We start from the raw sequence: 17,315 nt of genomic DNA, 5'->3' as shown, positions 1-17,315 counted from the left end.
GGAAAAAAAATTCCAGTAAGTCTCACCCATGTTGAGACTCACCTGCCACACACTGAAACCACCCTGAACAATTTTAAACAATACAGGCTCTTAGGAACTGTGGTCGTGTTTTGTTACTTCTTTAGTGATTTTGTTACCCCAACAGTCTCCAACACTCACAGGGCTCAGAATATATATATGGAATTTGTATTTTAGCAAAACAGATTAATACACTCATTCATATTTGTTCTAAATCATCTCATCATGAAACAAGGAACAAGCAAAAACCCAAATTTCAACTCAACTGCGCCTTGCACAGTCTCAGCAGTTGCCATGCTACCCTACCAAGCACTAGGTAGAACTAGGTATCTGAATTAGAAAACAAAAAAAAATAAAGCATTAATCCTTTAGAACTGGAGCTACCTCTTTTTGAACTTTCCTTCACCAAGAAAAAAAAGGAAAATCATTTTATTTCTGTATGGAATCAGAAAACCTTACACCCTGGGGCTAACCTTACTGTAAATTTTTTTAGGTCATTCAAACTGCAGTAACCTTCCCCCACACCCTCAACTCTCTCTCAGTATTGACTGATAGAAAGTCACTTTTCAGTGTCATGTGACAGAGATAAAGACTTTGTCAGATAACATGTGGAAAAATAGTGGCATTAAGTGGTTTCTTGAACTACCAACAATAAAACAAACCCTAAAGCAATCTCAGGGACCTCTTCAGTTCTATTCAAGGAGAAGCACCGAACAAATGCCTTTGTACTTATCTAACAAGTTCACATAAAATTCATCAGTAGCCCAGTACATTTTCAGACTAATGGCTCAACAGCTCTATAACTAAATAGTTTTCACAGATCAAAATTTACAGACATAATTTACAGACATACTTTCTTTTTCTGGTCATGTAGTAAATTACTGTAAATAAAGATGTAGTAAATTAATATAATAATTTCTGAAGCCTAAAACTACATTGAAAAATTTTTTACACCACTTAACTATTCAAAGGAAATTAAAAAACATGTCGTTCTTGAGCAGAAGTTTTAATTAAAACTCATTAAAGTTTTAATTTAATAATGAGAATGCACAAGCACATGAAAGTATGGTCAATATTCCCCTCAGCTAATCCCTAAGTGAGCTTCCCCAGAGCTGTAGAAAAACCCAGCACTGCAAGGCACAGCTCAGTTAAGCCCTATGTCAATTCAGTATGACATATGCTGTGACACAGCACTGTGCACCTCACTCTTCATACCACCAGCACATACTTTTGTATGCAACAGCTCAAAACATCTCTAATTTCTTTATAGCAGTGAGAGTTGTCATATTTCTAACTTGCCCACCCAGTCTTTAAACTTCAGAGCAGTAGTATAAGGCTGCCTCGTTCCTTAGTGATAATTCAATTCATCCCATTTTTCTAAGCAACTCCAAAACAAACCTCAAGTAATGCCTATTAACCAATGTTTCAGACTTAGACCAGCTGGATTAAGATGTGTGGTGCTTTATTCTACATCTTTTTAAGCTATCAAACTGCCAACAAATTACTTTTTAACCAAAAAGACAAGGAAAAAACATTGACTGAAAAAAGTAAAAGGTCACATTAAGTTACTTATTTCTGTTTAATTTTAACCACTGGAAGCTGGCAACTGTTTATAGCTCTGAGACTGTAAATAAAGCGTTGCTAGAAACTAGTAAAAGACAACAGGAATACAGGCACATGGAAGACAGAACTGCTTAAACATTATATTCCAATGGTTAGTGTTGCAAGCCAGTGAGAATGACCACACAAACTAGAGTTAAAGACAAACAGAAAGAAAACAGTTTGGTACCAAATCCAGACAAAATAATGTTTTGAAAATATAAAAGGAAAAGTTGCTTTGCAAAAATACCGGTATCAGACAAAAAAAACTGATAAATTTCCCAAAGCATGGATTTTGCCCCTAACTCTGAAAGGGGAGATCCAGAAGATGAATCATTAAAAGACAGTCTTATTTAACCTAAGCAGGAATGGCCTTATGGCTTCAAGAAAGCACTCAGGTTAATACCATTCTTGGGCAGTTTCTTAGAGCTAACTCCAGCTTGATTAACTGTGTGTTGAGAAATACAGAGACTCTCGTTTTGCTGCAGTAATGTTCTTCTGTGCCCTGGATATTGCCAGCTGAGTTGATCCCTCACTAACTCAAGAACTGCAACAGAATATAGCTGGTACCAATGGAAGATTCTGAATCAGTTCAGTTAAAACCAGACTAAAAGTTGATTTTGGGGAACTTCTCTGATGCAATACCCCAACTAATTTAAAACAAAACTACAATTACTTGACTAAAACTGGCATTCTAAACTATTAGGAGTGGAAAAAGTACTGCAAGGCTAGTTTGCACCTAATACTTCTTGTTCCTTAGCTAAATTAAACTACATAGATTCCAACTCTGAAACTGAAGATTGGAAGCTCTCACCTTGAGCATTACTAATTCTCAAACAGCAATTTTGATGCTGCTCTATAATGAAAAAGAGAAGAATATTCACAAGGATGCAGGCACTTTGCTTGAATATCAAAGTGAAATATCTGCTAAAAGATACTGCTGTATATTTCATAGTTTCCTCAGCATTAGAGCTGAAAAAAGGCCAACTGAGTCTGAAGAAGTGAATCACTGTTTTGTTTGTCCAGCTTGGGGAAGGAGTACGGAAGACACACAATGTAGTCAATTCAACTGCCTTCAAAGAATTAGTTTCTGAAATAGAGCTGAAAGCATCTTTTCCTCTTTTCCATGAAAGTTAAAAGTGGGCAGGTGAAAAATTAAAAAAAAATTATAAACCAGGTTTTAGTATGTCAAGAAAAGGTAATGCAAACATTCTCTATAGAAATGATCATGCAATCATTTCCAAAAATGATCACAAAAAGTAGCAAATCATGAAATATGTGGTTAAGGGGACAACTTCAGGCAGAATGGGTTTGTACAGTACATACCCAGATAGGATCTCTTGGGAGGTGCTTTGATTTCTTCATCCTTACTATCTGCAGCTACATAAAAAAAGAGTTGAAGGGAAAAAAAAAAGAAAGGAAAGACAAACAGACTTTTATGATTAAATGTAACAGTGGTTATTTGAGCTACAGTTTAGTCAGTTAGTACATTTTATTCATTAAAAAATAATAGCCAGACCAAAACATGCCAGAAATTTTAGTCCCCATGCTTTCTATAAGGCTCCCACCCCACAATGCTAAGATAGGACTGAGCAGTACGAAGTCCCTGAACAGTCTCAGTGCACAACCCAATATGCAGTGTACCTAGGAGGGGAAAATAAAGGCTTAAAAAACAATTAAACAGGCAGCTTGATTCTTACCTTAGACTACATAAATTCTAACTTTTAATGATCAGAGAAAACATCCTGTTACCTCAGCAACACAGGGTAATACATACATACATATGTAATACATACATATGTATGTATGTATTAACAGCTGAGACAGTAGTTATCTTGCCTCTGGTGGAAAATGCTATTCAAAAATACTGTCACAAAGCCCAAGAAGAAGAAGAAGAGAACAGACCTCATCTGCAACCATGCTGCATGCTAAACCTTTTCCACTCTAACTTTCCTCTGCCAGTTGAAACCCATATATTACACAAGAGAATTCTTCAGTGCCAAAACCAAAGCTCTTCAAAGGATCATAGTGCTATAATAAGATACAAGTTATAAAGGAGATTAAGTCAATCAGCAAAACTGGATGAATGACAAGAGGAAATGATCTTAATGCAAAAACACAGGAGCCCATGCTCTACTTGTGGAGCCCAGGCTGCACAAGTACAGAGAGAGATGTCCAAGAATCTCCTTTCAATAAATATTGTCCACTGGTTTTCAGTATAGTTCATACATTCAAGGGAGTCAAAATCTGTCACAACGTCTTGGGCATTACTAGAATGTTTGCTGGAGAGAGGTGGGAGGCTGATTTGGGGAGAGTGTCTGTCTCTCCAAGAATATGAACAAACTGCTCTGGCCCACCAACATTCCCAAAAGTAACCAGATGTTTTCAGCTGTCTGTACCTGTGACAATTTTGCTTCAGCTACCTCTTGGTTCTTGAGTAAAGACATAGCACATCCACATTTTGTATTTCAAAATTCAGCTCTTTAGCATGGTAGCACCATCATGCCCCAAAATATTACAATACTTTGAACAAAAACAACAACAAAATTAACAAGAAGCATGGCCCTTTCTGTACTGTGCCAACAACGCAGCATAAATATGGCTCCACAGATACAACTTTAAAACTTGGGAACAAATATGGAAAACTGTTGTTACCCCAATAATGGTACCAGAAGATCTGCATTGGAGCACTTAAGATGCAGTGAGGCTGAATACAAAATAAAAGACAAGAAGCTATTGTTCACAGCTGCTGATTTCACCTGAGGACCCCATGTAGTTTTCAAAGCAACATCATGCAAGGGAGAGAACTGTCTTATCACTGGAGGTTTTAAAATCAAATTGGGGTATTTGTTAGTTCTGTATTTTGCCTGATTTGGGTGCTGGCTTTCTCCAACCTGAATTGTTAAAAACAGGCTATACAGTCCAAGTTAAAAAAAAAAGGTAATAGAACAGTTGGATATATGAACAGCATTTGCTCTGTTTTCAATTGGTATGTACTGAAGGATAAAGTCTCTGTATCCAAAACAAAAAATCAGAGAAGGCAGCAACAGCACAAGATGGGTGACACCACTTTCAACTTAATTTCATTTTGTAATACTAAAAGGGAGTGGGGGAAAAATCCCACAATTTAGAAGTAACTGTGAGAAGGGAAAAATTTAAGAAAATTCACATAATCTTTTTAAGTTCTCTATGTACAGAGTCTAAAAAAAATAAAAGGAAAAAAGATCAAACATTACTAGAAAATCTAGGGAGACTGCATTTCTCATGCTATGATAGTTACCCTACAAATCAAAATACAAGCAAATTGACTGAATGGCTTTGCATGTTCTGAATAGCTATTGACATTTTGGGTATTTTAAGCCAGTAACACCAGAAAACATGATAAAGAATAAAGAACAAGCTGGTCAGGATTTGAAGAGATTGCTTCTTAATGCTTCAAGATAGGAAGCAGATTCTTTCTGAACTAGTTATTACTTAAGGGACCTAATTTGTGAGAAAAATAAAAACAAAAGGAAAAAAGTCAATTCCCACATAACTGAAAACACACTGGTAAACACACTTCTACCACTTGGAAGAAATACCACATTTAAAAATAATATAAGAAAACAGCAAACTCCCTTCCACTGAAATATTCTATTCTTTCTAAATATTTAGGTTAATTTTGCTGAAACATTCAAAGGGAGGATAGAAAAGAAAAACGTTTACAATGAAGAGCAGCAATGTGAGAAATAACAATTATCATACAGAAATGCTGTACCTTCCCTTAGGATTCTGCAAGGTTAACAAAAACAATGACTTCAAACCTAGCTCTTCACTGCCCCAGCAAACTATAAGAAAGGAAAGTAAGTACACAGACTTACCAGCTTGCCTAGATCACCATAAAACTTTAGAGATAAGATTAGGTGTTTGATTAGAAACAGAGTTCTCACTCCTACTCGTATTGTTCTTGAAACCTACCATTCTGTCCAGCTTGAAAGGAGCTTTGCATGCACCTGAATGTTTATTCTGACCCATCATACAGTTGTCCTTACTAAATATCAATCCCATGTAAGAAAGATATTCCAACTATTCTCAGTGCTTGTAGGAAGACTCATGCCTTTCTATGAAAACAAATAATGAAGGACCAGAAGTAGGTAAAAATCCATCTCTCTAGCAAATTCCCTATGACAAAATGAGTTTTAGGAAAAAAGTTTATATAATACAATGCAACCTTAAAGAGGTTCTATCATCTGTCAAGGGAAGGACTGATTACCCCCTTAGGAGACTGTATGTCCTTCAGGGAGAGTTGCTTAAAGAGCACTATATATTAAACTGAAGAGTCTCCCTTTTCTGTCCAAAGGTTACTGAAGGAGCCTGCAAGTGTGTGTGTGTGTAAATGTGCCCAAGAACAATTTCCTCTCAGAAAGGGCAAACAGAGAAACCTCTCTGTCACTCCACAAAATGCTAGCACTAACAGCAGAGGAGGAAGAAAGCACACATGCCCCTCCCAAATGCTTCCTGGATTTTACCTGCTGCTAAATCTGGCTGGAAGCAGCTTTTAAGTCGTTCATCCTGCCAGACTGAAAACCCCTGTGAACACAGCAGCTTGTGTTTGGAAGCTGGATTGCAGCTCCTCTTCCACATGAATTCACTTACCTGAATAGTTTCTCACTACACTCTACAATGAGCAGGAATGGAAGTAGCCTCCTTAGCTATTAGATAAATTACCCTACTGCACAGCCAGGAGCTGCTGCCTTCTAATGCTGGCTGTGGATATCTGGAATTGGATCAGACCCTCAATTACTAGGGAGTGTGGAAGAGAACAGATGGAGAGAATAAATTATACATCCTTAATGGCAAAACAACTGACAGAAAGCTGACAGTGTTAATTCTGTTCTTGTTGGTAATAAGCTGTTACATAAAATGTTGTTCAAAGTCAACACAAAGAAACAAAAATCTACCCTATCTCACATTTCTTATCTGCAGGGAGAAAAAGACTTTGCACAAAGACTGAACATTTTATTAAACAGAGAATAATAGTCTGTCCCAACTGAAATTATCAAAATTAACCAAAACAAAAATATGAGAAAATTCCCACAAATCCCAACTAATCTCACACTAAAGCCAAAGGAAATGGTACACAAAAAAAAAAAAAAGATAGTTTTGCAACCATGGTAAGAAGCACCTGGTTTCTTGATGGTCAGTAACTCAAGTAAATAGAAAATTATTATCTACAAAAGCAAATGTTTGCAATTACAACATTTAGATAACAGCATAAGATCATAACTAAGAACTTGGTAAAACATACAGCTGAAGAAAACAGCTTCTTACTCCAGCCAAGATCTTTTAAAAAATCCAGGCTAGCACAATAACATAGCAACTAGCTCTATATTCAGAATGTGGTGTGAAATACTAGGGAGAACTCCAATTTCTAGACTGAACCAAGACCTGTCTGAAATAAAATTTCAGCTGAACATTTTTATCTAGAAAATAAGCAGTTTTAAAAAAAAGTTCAGAAAGTGCTACAGTGGGGAGACTGGACTGCAACACAGAATTTTTGTACTGAAAGTAGAGCACACCATATTTTCAGAGATATTTATCCTAAAAAAGCCAATTCCCATCACTGACCTGCAAAAGAGCGGCGTTTCACGTTCAGCTCATTGGACACACGAATTTCAGTGCACAGTTTCAGCATCAGTAACATTGTAATGATCATGATAATGCTCTGCCACAAAAGAGGGGATTCAAAACGCCTTCCAAACCTAAAAAAGGAAGAGAAAGTACATAAAACATCTAAACACATGCAAAAAGAAATGCTAACAGTGAGAGGTATGGAAGGCTCAGGAAGCCAGAGTCACCAAACAGACTTAGTTGCCCATACAGGAGCTCAGAGCAGAAGTATCTGAGAACCTTATTCCAACATCCCAGTGGACTGATCCTAGAGATGCTGAAGAGAGAAGCTTAAGGCTTTGCTTCAAAAGCCAGCAGCAAACCTATTATTTTGAAAGGAGAATCACATTCAGTAAGCAGTAAGTCAGTACAGAGAGACCAGAGAGTTATGCCACATTAACACCAGTTATGTGTGCTCTCCACACTTACACTCCAAAGATTTCACATGGAATTGTGCAAAACTTCCCTTTGACAATTCTCCATTTTTAAGTTAAGTCATAAAAGCAACAGCACTTGCCCTATAAAGAAATAAATATCCATAGCCCTGTCTACACATCTGAGTGGAAAAGCCAGGTCTGCAGAACACACCAACTATTTAATAAATTTCTGCCTTATTTGAACCAAGATTGGGGGAAGGAAGGAAGTACAGATGACATGTCTTGGGAGCTTCCATGCACTTCCTTCACACAGCAGAGAGGATGAACTTGGATTGTAGCCAGTCCTGACTGAAGAGCTTACTCTTAAGTGATTGCACAAGATTCTGCTGTAGGAAAAGGAGAATCCTTCAGCGGAGATCAGTAATGCTCTTCCAACATCACCTGATGAAAGCTCAGCAATCCCCACCACACACTCAGTAAGTGCATAAGGGGTTAAGGGTGGAAGCATATTGCATTTACAACAGGAAGGTGACACACACATCACAGTGAGCTGCTTCTCTGTGCTCAGTTCTGCCAGTTTTTATGCCTTGAAGACAGAGATGCTGAGGAAATAGTTTGGTCAGAACATATTGCTGTGCTCCCCAGCTCCCTCACCTGCACCATGAGGCACACAGGCTTTCTAAATTTCCTGGCAGCACAGTTACTAAGGTAAATCTTCCACCACATCATGCTGACCGAGTCCCAAGCCTCACAGGCATGGCAATTATTGCCCTCTTCTTGACAGTTCCTGTTTTACAGTACCCTGGCAAAATGTAATTTGTTATGCTTGGCCTAGTTTTATGGCCAAGCTCCATGCTAGTAAAAACCAGCCAGGTTCACCATCATGCTGTCTCACACTACTGCGCTTCCACTGCAGCCATTTCACCAGAGAGATTTTTTGTTATGAGTCAACTAACAAGGAACAGGACAGAGACTGGAAAGTCCTTGACTAGCTTCCTTGGAAATCGTGTGCAGAAGAGCCAAGCAGCCCACATCAGTGAAAAGAGCCAAGTATTTCTTGCCTAGTGGCATACAGCTGAGGAAAAGTACAGCTCCTTGAGGCTCTGCACTACTGCCAGAGGGCCCACCAGTTACTACTGCAGGAATAGCAGTTCTGCGACCTTCAGCCCCCCACTTCTACCCTCAATGGAGCCTTTACTGTAACAAATTTGGAGGACACTATGAGGAAGGAAATAAAGAACACAGCTGATAAGCATAATCATAGGCAGCGTGTGCTTTGAATAAGGCTTTCACTGCACTAGTTCAAAATGCAGGGGAAAAGAATAAAAGTTTGGCCTAACCTATGCTCCAGGCTCATGACTCCAGATCTCCTTCAGCCTGTGTTGCTGACTGTGGCCAAGTTCCCCTCATCTACTGGAATTCAATACTATAATATTTGTCTCTTACTCAGGGATGAGAAAAACTATGGGAAAGACTTACTGACAAGTACAGAACAATTAACTATAAACCACTTTACATCAGATTTAGAAAAACCATCTTCAATACAAATGTATTTGCATGTAAAAATACAGTAATGCATTTAAGAAGGGCTGAGCTAGCAGCACAACAAGTTAGAAGCTATTATGACAGTAAATCCAGCCACAGGTCACTGCAAGGCTAGCTCCTCCCTGCTGATGAGATTATTGGTCATTCACTAATGGGTGCCTCACAAAAGTATTGCCTGCAGTACAAATACCCGCTCACCACAAACACAAATAAACACAGCCACCTGCTTGTCTGATCACAACAATTTGTCATGACATTCAAGTATTGCTACAGACTCTCTCCCCCTAAACACTAGGTGGGAAAAAAAGTAAAACAAAATTCACAACACACAAGAGAGTTAAAAGGGAAATTTAAAAATTCTTATGGGAACTTCAAACAATGCAAAGCACCTGTAGGGTTTTTCACAACCATCCAGTAAAAAGATAACAAAGGTTATGCAACAAAACACACTCATGTGAAATATATCTCCCCAAACACCCAACCCCAGAATAAGTCTTGCAGGCAACACAACCTGCTAAACTAGATCACATATACAGAAAAACAAACAAGCTGCTATGGAGACCAACAGGCAGGGCAAACTACACCACATGGATTACACCCCACTACCTGGGCAGCAAGACTGAAGGGAATACCACTGTCAAGGACCACTCCTGGGTTCTTGAAGCTGTAAAAGTAAAGCCAGAACACTCATTTTGCTCAGGATCATGGACACAAACACCACTCCGAGCTACCTACTCTGCATTAATATCAGGGCCTGCCAAAGCAACACTAATCCAGTTTAAGATTCCTCAGGCCAGCTTGAGCCCGGAGCACTGTGGGATGTAAGCCCTGCAGGGAAAGCATGCCATGCCATGCTGTTTCCTTTCTGCCTCACAGATATTATTCCTGTCTCTGTGTAAGCAGGAGCCAGGAGAGGAAGCACGCTAAGGTAATTAAAGCACCTTATGAGAGAAAAGTGAAGAGCCTTAGGATACTAGAACAGACTTGCAGAAAAGATCAGCTTTCAAGTCCTGGGGGTGAGGGGTCACCACCATTATTCTGCATTTTCATCCCATAACTACAGTGTTGTATAAGGAAATGAACAGTGACTCTTGCAGTATTCAAGGAACTCAGAGTTCATATGTCAGACTACAAAGAGACAAAGAGCTTTTCCACTGTTTACTTAATTTGTAAAAACAAAAGAACCCTTTATTTCCTGTACTAGTCAAATAAACAAATAAAGGAGAGGGAGTGGCTTACATGCTATTAGTTATGTTATTAGTGTTTCCACAGCCTTCAAATGACTAATGCATGTTCAAGCTGACGAAGACAAGAGAAGTGCACGTTCAAGGCAGAGCAGAGACTAACTAGTTATTGAGAAAACTACATAATTCCATTGGCACAATTCAGTTCTGCAATAATCCTGCTATTCCAGTCCTGAGCCTACTCGAAACAGCAAATGCCAACTGTGAAAAGGAAGCCTAAGCTAGACCAAACATAAAGGTTTGCTTATCGCTTTTCCTAAGACATCTTTGAAAAGAAACTGACTGCTTTTGGTGCAGCCAGATCACTCTGTTTCCTCCTACACTCATGGATGCTGTTCCAGCTTTCATCTGCTGTCTGCTTTTCAGCTCTCTGAGAAGTTACAGATTCTAGGCAACACGGGAAGCACTCAGGATACACCACACACTACCAGGATCACAACAGATAGCCCAGGGTAGCAGCACAGCAGCTGTCCTGAAAGGCACCCCACATAATTACAGAATTTAACCTCTGGGATTTAAGCAGGAAGAAGAAACAAACTAGTTTTGCAACAGGATCTTTAGATACAAGGTTCCTCTTGACATGTAAACTTCCAACACTTAACGCATCATCGCAAATGAAGCTCCTCACTTGTGCATACAACATTCCACTTGACTTTCTGCACAAAAAAGTAGCGCATCTTATCCCTACTCTGTGGCACTTACAAAAAGGAGGAGGAATTGCATAACACTTTTAGTCTCAATATCTGAGCAAGATTCCACCAGCAGGCCATACATAAGGCAATCTTTCAAAGTCATAGTCATTCTATCAGCTTGATTCGTAGCATCATCCCACATGCCACACATGGTAAAAACTGGCAAGATCCATTTTAGTAACAGAAGCCTTAAAAGCACAAGTTTCTCTTTCTCGCAGAAAGTCTTTCAGACTTCACTGCTTTGCGTTCCAAAGCCAGAGCAACACAAGACAGAAGGGACCTGGTCCACAGGTAGCACTGCAGATGTTACAGCACAATGAATACCTAGGAGTCTACCCCTGACAAGAGCAAGTTCACCATTTCTCTGCAAATGACCTCCAGCTCCGTACCTGGGTCTCTAATTATTCCATTGACTCCAGCACAGAGAGCTCTGAGCTCTATTGATATTGCTGTTTTAAGAAGACTTTTTGTTTCAGGTCAACTGATGTGCAATGGGTAGAGAGTTACCTTTGATCAAAAATAACACAGTCCATAGCCTCCATCCTGTCCCTGGCTGCCAGAACTTGTTCCCATGGTTTGCCTTACAGCAACTATTTTGTGAGAACAACTCCAAAACTGGATGGTTTTATTTTCTTGGTTTTGGATTTCTGTGGCACTGCTGTGTGAGTTTTAGTACAGTGTCCCTTGGAATTGCAGCTCAAAACCTTTGGAAAGAACATTGTCTTCTTGGAAAATATACAAACCCTATTATATACTGACATCCATTTTACAAAATGTAAAACAAAAAAAAAAATTTTAAAAAGTTTTGGGGATAGCAGGCAACATAAGTACTTTTGGCTGCACTTACTCAAGATATATATAAAAATGTCTATGCTGATTTCTAAGAAATCTATAGTTCCTTTTCCTCTAGTTATTTATTCTCATTTTAATATTAGAAGAAACTGTAATTTATCTCTTTATAAGCTCTGTTTCAAAAAAGAAAGGGTGAAGAGAGAGAGGGGGTAGAGAGGGAGAACTCACAAGTAAGTTTTTCTGCATCCTCCACCCTCTACTGATTACACAACTCTCACCCGCCTTCTCATTGCTGTTCTCCATCATGACAATGCAAAGCTACTCAGCTGGCAGCCACACGAACCAGAAGATGTGTGTGCCTTGGTCTAGTGCCACAGGGAACTCTGGAGCCATCCCACAAGTTCCAAACACCCTGGGACAGCTTAAACAGATAATTAATCACCTCAGAGCTCAGGTATCCCTTGAGCAAGAACACGGAGCTAACTCAAGAACATATAATAAGACATAAGGCACAAGCTATCAAAAATGGTAATGAAGTGTTTAATTAAAAATGTAGAGGGAAGAAAATTGCTCTCAGGTTTTTTTTTTTGAGCAGGCCATACACTTTCATATGCACCAGAATTACAAAGGCCTGGAGTTCTGCACTGTCTCTCGATGTCTATCCACAGTGCCAACTTTCCCCAAGTTGACCAGTCCAGAGAAACAATGACCTGTAGGGCTGGAGAAGACAAACAGGAGAAGCAGTACTGACAACGGCAGGACAAAACAAAGGGGCAGGCAGCTGATGCAGCCATAGATCATATCCAGCAGCTATACTGGCACCCCAGAATAAATATTGCTTTGATGTGTTAGATGAAATTGTAACAATAGATTACTATTTAAAGTTAAATTGGTATAAAATCTACTACAGCACAAAATCTGCTCTTCACACTGGTAAACAAGAGACTCCCTTGCATGATGTTATAAGCACAAACTGTCTACCTTTCAATTTTTTTTAAGAATCCTCTTTAAAAGGGCAAAAGACTTAAACATAACCAAACTTAGTTTCTTTTTCCCAAACAAAAGCCATACATGCATAAATAAAGTGAAGTAGAATCACACCCATTGCTATCCATACCCTGTCTTCATTCTTCCAGAACAATCCTTTCACCCAAAGTTTTGGCACATTGCTGGAACACAGCAAGGCCAAACACACATAACTGAAAGCAGAAACAGCTCCTTAAAGATGAAATTTTGAGACATTGTGTGAAAGAGAAGCATGAAAAATGGATACTGTGCTATTGTCATCACTAGCAAACTAAAAGTTCTTTGGGAACACCTTGAAATTAAGCAATTAGATGTAAGAATCACAAGGAAGAGAGGCACTGCACTGAGTCCTCTTGACTTCAAAAGATGGCTTACCACTAAAGACAGTCTAATCAGAGAAACAGAATTGGTGAGAACAGGTAACTGGAAACAGGATTGTTATCCTTGATCTCAGTAGTACTTTGTTCATTGGCTACTGTCACAGTGCAATTCACCAGCTGAAACTCTATTGACACGTAAAACATTGCAAGAAGATTAGGAAGCAAATACTCTATTTGGAGGGGAGATGAAAGGTCAAACTTAAACCACAACAAAACCAGGCATTAAACCAATAAGCGATAACCTCTGAAATAACCAAGTACAGTTATAGGAACCTGTGGAATTCATTATTCCACAAAGAGAATGTGAGGGAATTGTCCCCATAGCTGAGAAGAAGGAAGAGTAATAAAGCCATAAGGGAAAGGTGGGAGGACTGGGTCTGTTATGAGTAACACAAATACAGAAACACCAGCACTACCCAAGAGCAAGTATACAGAGGCATAAAAGGCATTACAGGCAGGAACAGTCTGTCCTTGTGAGCCACAAATTCAATACATGAAATTTCAGGGAAATTAAAACAAAACAAACAAGCAAAAAACAACAAAAACATCATCCATCCTAGGAAAAGATTAAGTCCTGAAAAGCAACACTATTAAAACTTGAAAGTTTTTGAGGCCTAACAATTTAAGTACTTCTTTTTGGATCAGGGAGGAGAGGAAGTCCACAAAAAATTACTCTGGCTCAAACATCATGCTTAATAATCACAGGTAATGAACTGAAACTAAATGAAATCAGAAGCTTTATGGCAGCAGAGTTTTCAGAAGAGAGACTTGGATTAATACAGGGTTTTCTAAAGGGAAGGAGACATCAAGTAGTACTTGGGGAAAAAGATTATATACAGAACAAAATTACTTGTAGGAACAATTCTGTCTTGGCACCACAATGGATTAAATTATTTAATAAATTTAAAACAAAATAAATAAAAACTTTCTAATTTCCTCCAAAGAATTTTACATATACAATTAAAATCATTCTGCTGTTTATGTCATTATTGAGAGCATTGTGTCCCAGATAATGCATCGGCCATAGGTGACATTAACCAAATAATGCAAAAATTGAATTGCCAAGATGCTACATGAGTGCATTTTCACAATGTTCACAGGAATCACAGGCTCTTGCTCCGTGATCTTCCTTAAATCATCCAGATACCCAAGGATATCATCCACCTTCAATGCCGTTTTCATGACTTACTGGTGCTTATAACTAACTACCAGGGATGCAATATTCTCTCCTGGGAACACTGAATTATCATTATGCAAGTACTCTTTTGTCTTTTAGTTCAGCAGAACCAGAGAGAGACAATTCATTGCAAGCACAGACAGAAAGGTTTCTGCAGGGTGCCATGTGAAGCCACTCCATGCTAAGGTCCAAGGTGACCAGAAGTTACACAGTGCTTACACATGTCAGGGAGTGATACTATCATGTGGCTCATCTATTCATACCTACTCCTACCAATAAAACTGCATTCTCTCTTTTGAGGTATTGACAAACCTTTCAATATTGATATAAATTATAACTTTTCACTACTTGCAGTATTTATACTTTCACACATCTCTCAACTAGATGTACTTAAAATCAATTCAAACTAAAGATCTTTCAGTTTTTCCATAGTCTGAGTCTCACTAAAGAGATGCACTCACCTGAGTTACCTAGAAACTGCCAGCATCTCCATTCAGGTGTAAGCCATTTCTATATTTTGACTGTCTCCAGTACAACCAAAAATTAGACTATTTCTCTTTCTAACACTGTCAGCTCAGGCTCTTTGCTTCTCCTTCTCCTGCCAGTTCCTCTGCTCCCCTCCTGCTCTCTGCTTTCTCCATATACTTCTCCCCAGGAAAACACAGTTCCAACGCAACAAGTAGCTCTGTTCCAGCGATGACTCCTCTGTTTGACTGCCAGCTTGTGGTGCCAAGAAAGGGTCTCCTGCTTTCCACTCCACTCCAGCACAGCACTTACATGCTGTATTTTGCTGTAGCAGAAACCAGGAAGCCATTATACAGAGTCAGAGGAGGTTTCTTTAAAAAGAAACCAAAAACCAACAAACGGATGCAGCCTTGTTACCTATCAGTTCTTTATGGATTAAAAAGCACTACTTTGTAGTCAAAACAGAATCATAGAATAACTGTCCTTAGTTGCACTAATTACCCAGACCATTTCATGTTTGGTTTCCCAAGTACATTCTCAGTGGTGTAGCACCTGTATAATCAGAAAAAATGGGCAAGATATTCATAACATTGATTCACAGAAATCACGCCGTAATAACGTTTTCTTTGTCCGGCAACACAAGACTAAAATATGGAAACAAACTTGCTCTTAAGTATTGAAACTGGTGTTGAAAGCAAAAGAAATTTGCTTTTGAAAGGCAGCACACCTTTTCCTTGCTTATCCAAAAAAAAAAATTTTCATCTGTAGTTGTGCATGAAGATCTACAAGTGAACCCCCTCTGAAGCCAGCTAGCACCCTGGGAAAATGCAAGAATATATGGCAAGTGTTCCAGTGACTCTAATGCCAACTAGACATTCGAATAAGTGTGTGATACCGAGGCTTTCACTCTGAAAATGGAGATAGTGGAATATGAGAAATGCAAAATACAGTCGGCAAAAAAAAGATCTGACTTAGCAAAAACCTCTTTACCAACAAGTTTAAAAGGTTCATCTTGGAAATCAGAGTGCTGATAATCAGATCTGGCAAGGGAAACAAACCATGCTCCCCAGCCCAGTTCACTCGACTTAATAGACACACACTAACGGAAAGACAGCATTTAGAACTTCAAGAGAAGGGAAAATGCACGTAAAACTTTATTTCTTCAAGCATTCCAATCGAAGCTTTACACCTGGCAAACAATCAGGAACCTTCAGAACTGAGCAGAAACACAGCCAACTTACCAAAAAAGTATGCGCAGAATGTTTGCGACCAGCAGCACCAGGCAGACGTAGGTGGAGAAGCCCTCGGCGTTCTGGGTGCGCCGAATGTCCCGGTACTGGGGGATGTAGGGCACGACGCCGCCGAACACCATGGCCCCCGCGGCGCCCCAGGACACCAGCTGCCGCATGGGCACCAGCAGCCACTCCAGGCCGCCCGGCTCCATGCCGGGGGCGCGCGGGGAGGCGCTCAGGCTGAGGGATGCCCTCAGGCTGAGGGTGCCCCGCCGCAGCTCTCCGGCCGGGGCCGGCTCTAGCCACGGGCGGGCTCCTGCCCGGGATGCGGCACCATGACTGCGCCCTCTCCCGCGGGGCCCGGACCTGGGGAAAAGGGATGGGGCGTGAGCCTGGCACTGCCGAGGGCGGCTCCGGCCGCTGCCAGCCGGGCGCCGGCGAGCCCGGACCACCGCCCTGCCGCGGGCGGGTCGGGGCCGGCCCCGCTCCAGCCTCAGCCTCAGCCCCGGCCCCGGTCCCAGCCCGGCGCTCCACAGGGGAAGCCCGGCCCCGGCACAGCAGCCGCGCCGCTCCATCGCTAAGAGCGCCCGGGCAGGGCGCGGATACGCGGCTCCGCCGCCACCCCCGCCCGGCCCCCAGGTAGTGTCTCCGAGGGGTCTCCTCCGCCTCCCTCGCCCACCCGTGCTCTCCCCGCCCCGCGGGCAGGCACGACCGCCCGCCCCGCACCTGCTCCCCGAGCTCCGACCACCGCCGCCTCCATCCCCCGGCGCCGCTCCGTGGGCGGGCGGGCAGCGGCGGCCGGGGCGGCCCGTGACGCACCGGGAGCGGCCCCGCCTCCGCCAATGAGCGCCGGGGCCGCCCCTTCCTCCGGCGGGGAGCGGTGGCACCGGGCCCGGGCCCGCCTCCCCTGCCCCCGCGGCACCGGGACACGGCGGGCAGCACCGGGCTACCGTGGGAGCCTGGCGCCGGAGGGGGCTTGGCTCCCCCGGGCCCACCTGGGCGCCTTCTCCTCCTTGGGCTGCGCTGAGCCACCGCCCCGGGTCCTGCTGCCCAGGAGTTTCGGAAAATTCCGTCGTGCCTCGTGGACAAGGGGGAATGGCTTTAAACTGAAAGGGAGTA

At 41.3% G+C, this 17,315-nt stretch overlaps 1 protein-coding gene across 3 annotated transcripts in view; it reads right to left on the bottom strand.

The window, feature by feature from the left end:
- The window catches only part of SLC66A2 (solute carrier family 66 member 2), a 66,128-nt gene extending 49,159 nt beyond the window's left edge, over positions 1 to 16,969 (bottom strand). For 2 of the 3 annotated variants that reach the window (XM_058806998.1, XM_058807008.1), the window contains exons 1-4: positions 16,923 to 16,969; positions 16,206 to 16,562; positions 7,225 to 7,358; positions 2,944 to 2,997 (exon numbers count right to left, since the gene is read on the bottom strand). In XM_058806998.1, coding sequence (XP_058662981.1) covers positions 2,944 to 2,997; positions 7,225 to 7,358; positions 16,206 to 16,408 — 391 coding nt within the window. In that variant the 5' untranslated portion in view covers positions 16,409 to 16,562; positions 16,923 to 16,969. The remainder of the gene's footprint in view (positions 1 to 2,943; positions 2,998 to 7,224; positions 7,359 to 16,205; positions 16,563 to 16,922) is intronic. The other variant, XM_058807018.1, reaches the window with a different exon arrangement.
- Positions 16,970 to 17,315: the final 346 nt, after the last annotated feature.

This window comes from Ammospiza caudacuta, chromosome 1 (assembly GCF_027887145.1).
Source record: "Ammospiza caudacuta isolate bAmmCau1 chromosome 1, bAmmCau1.pri, whole genome shotgun sequence".
Taxonomy (NCBI): domain Eukaryota; kingdom Metazoa; phylum Chordata; class Aves; order Passeriformes; family Passerellidae; genus Ammospiza; species Ammospiza caudacuta.
This window is presented reverse-complemented; position numbering and strand designations above follow the sequence as displayed.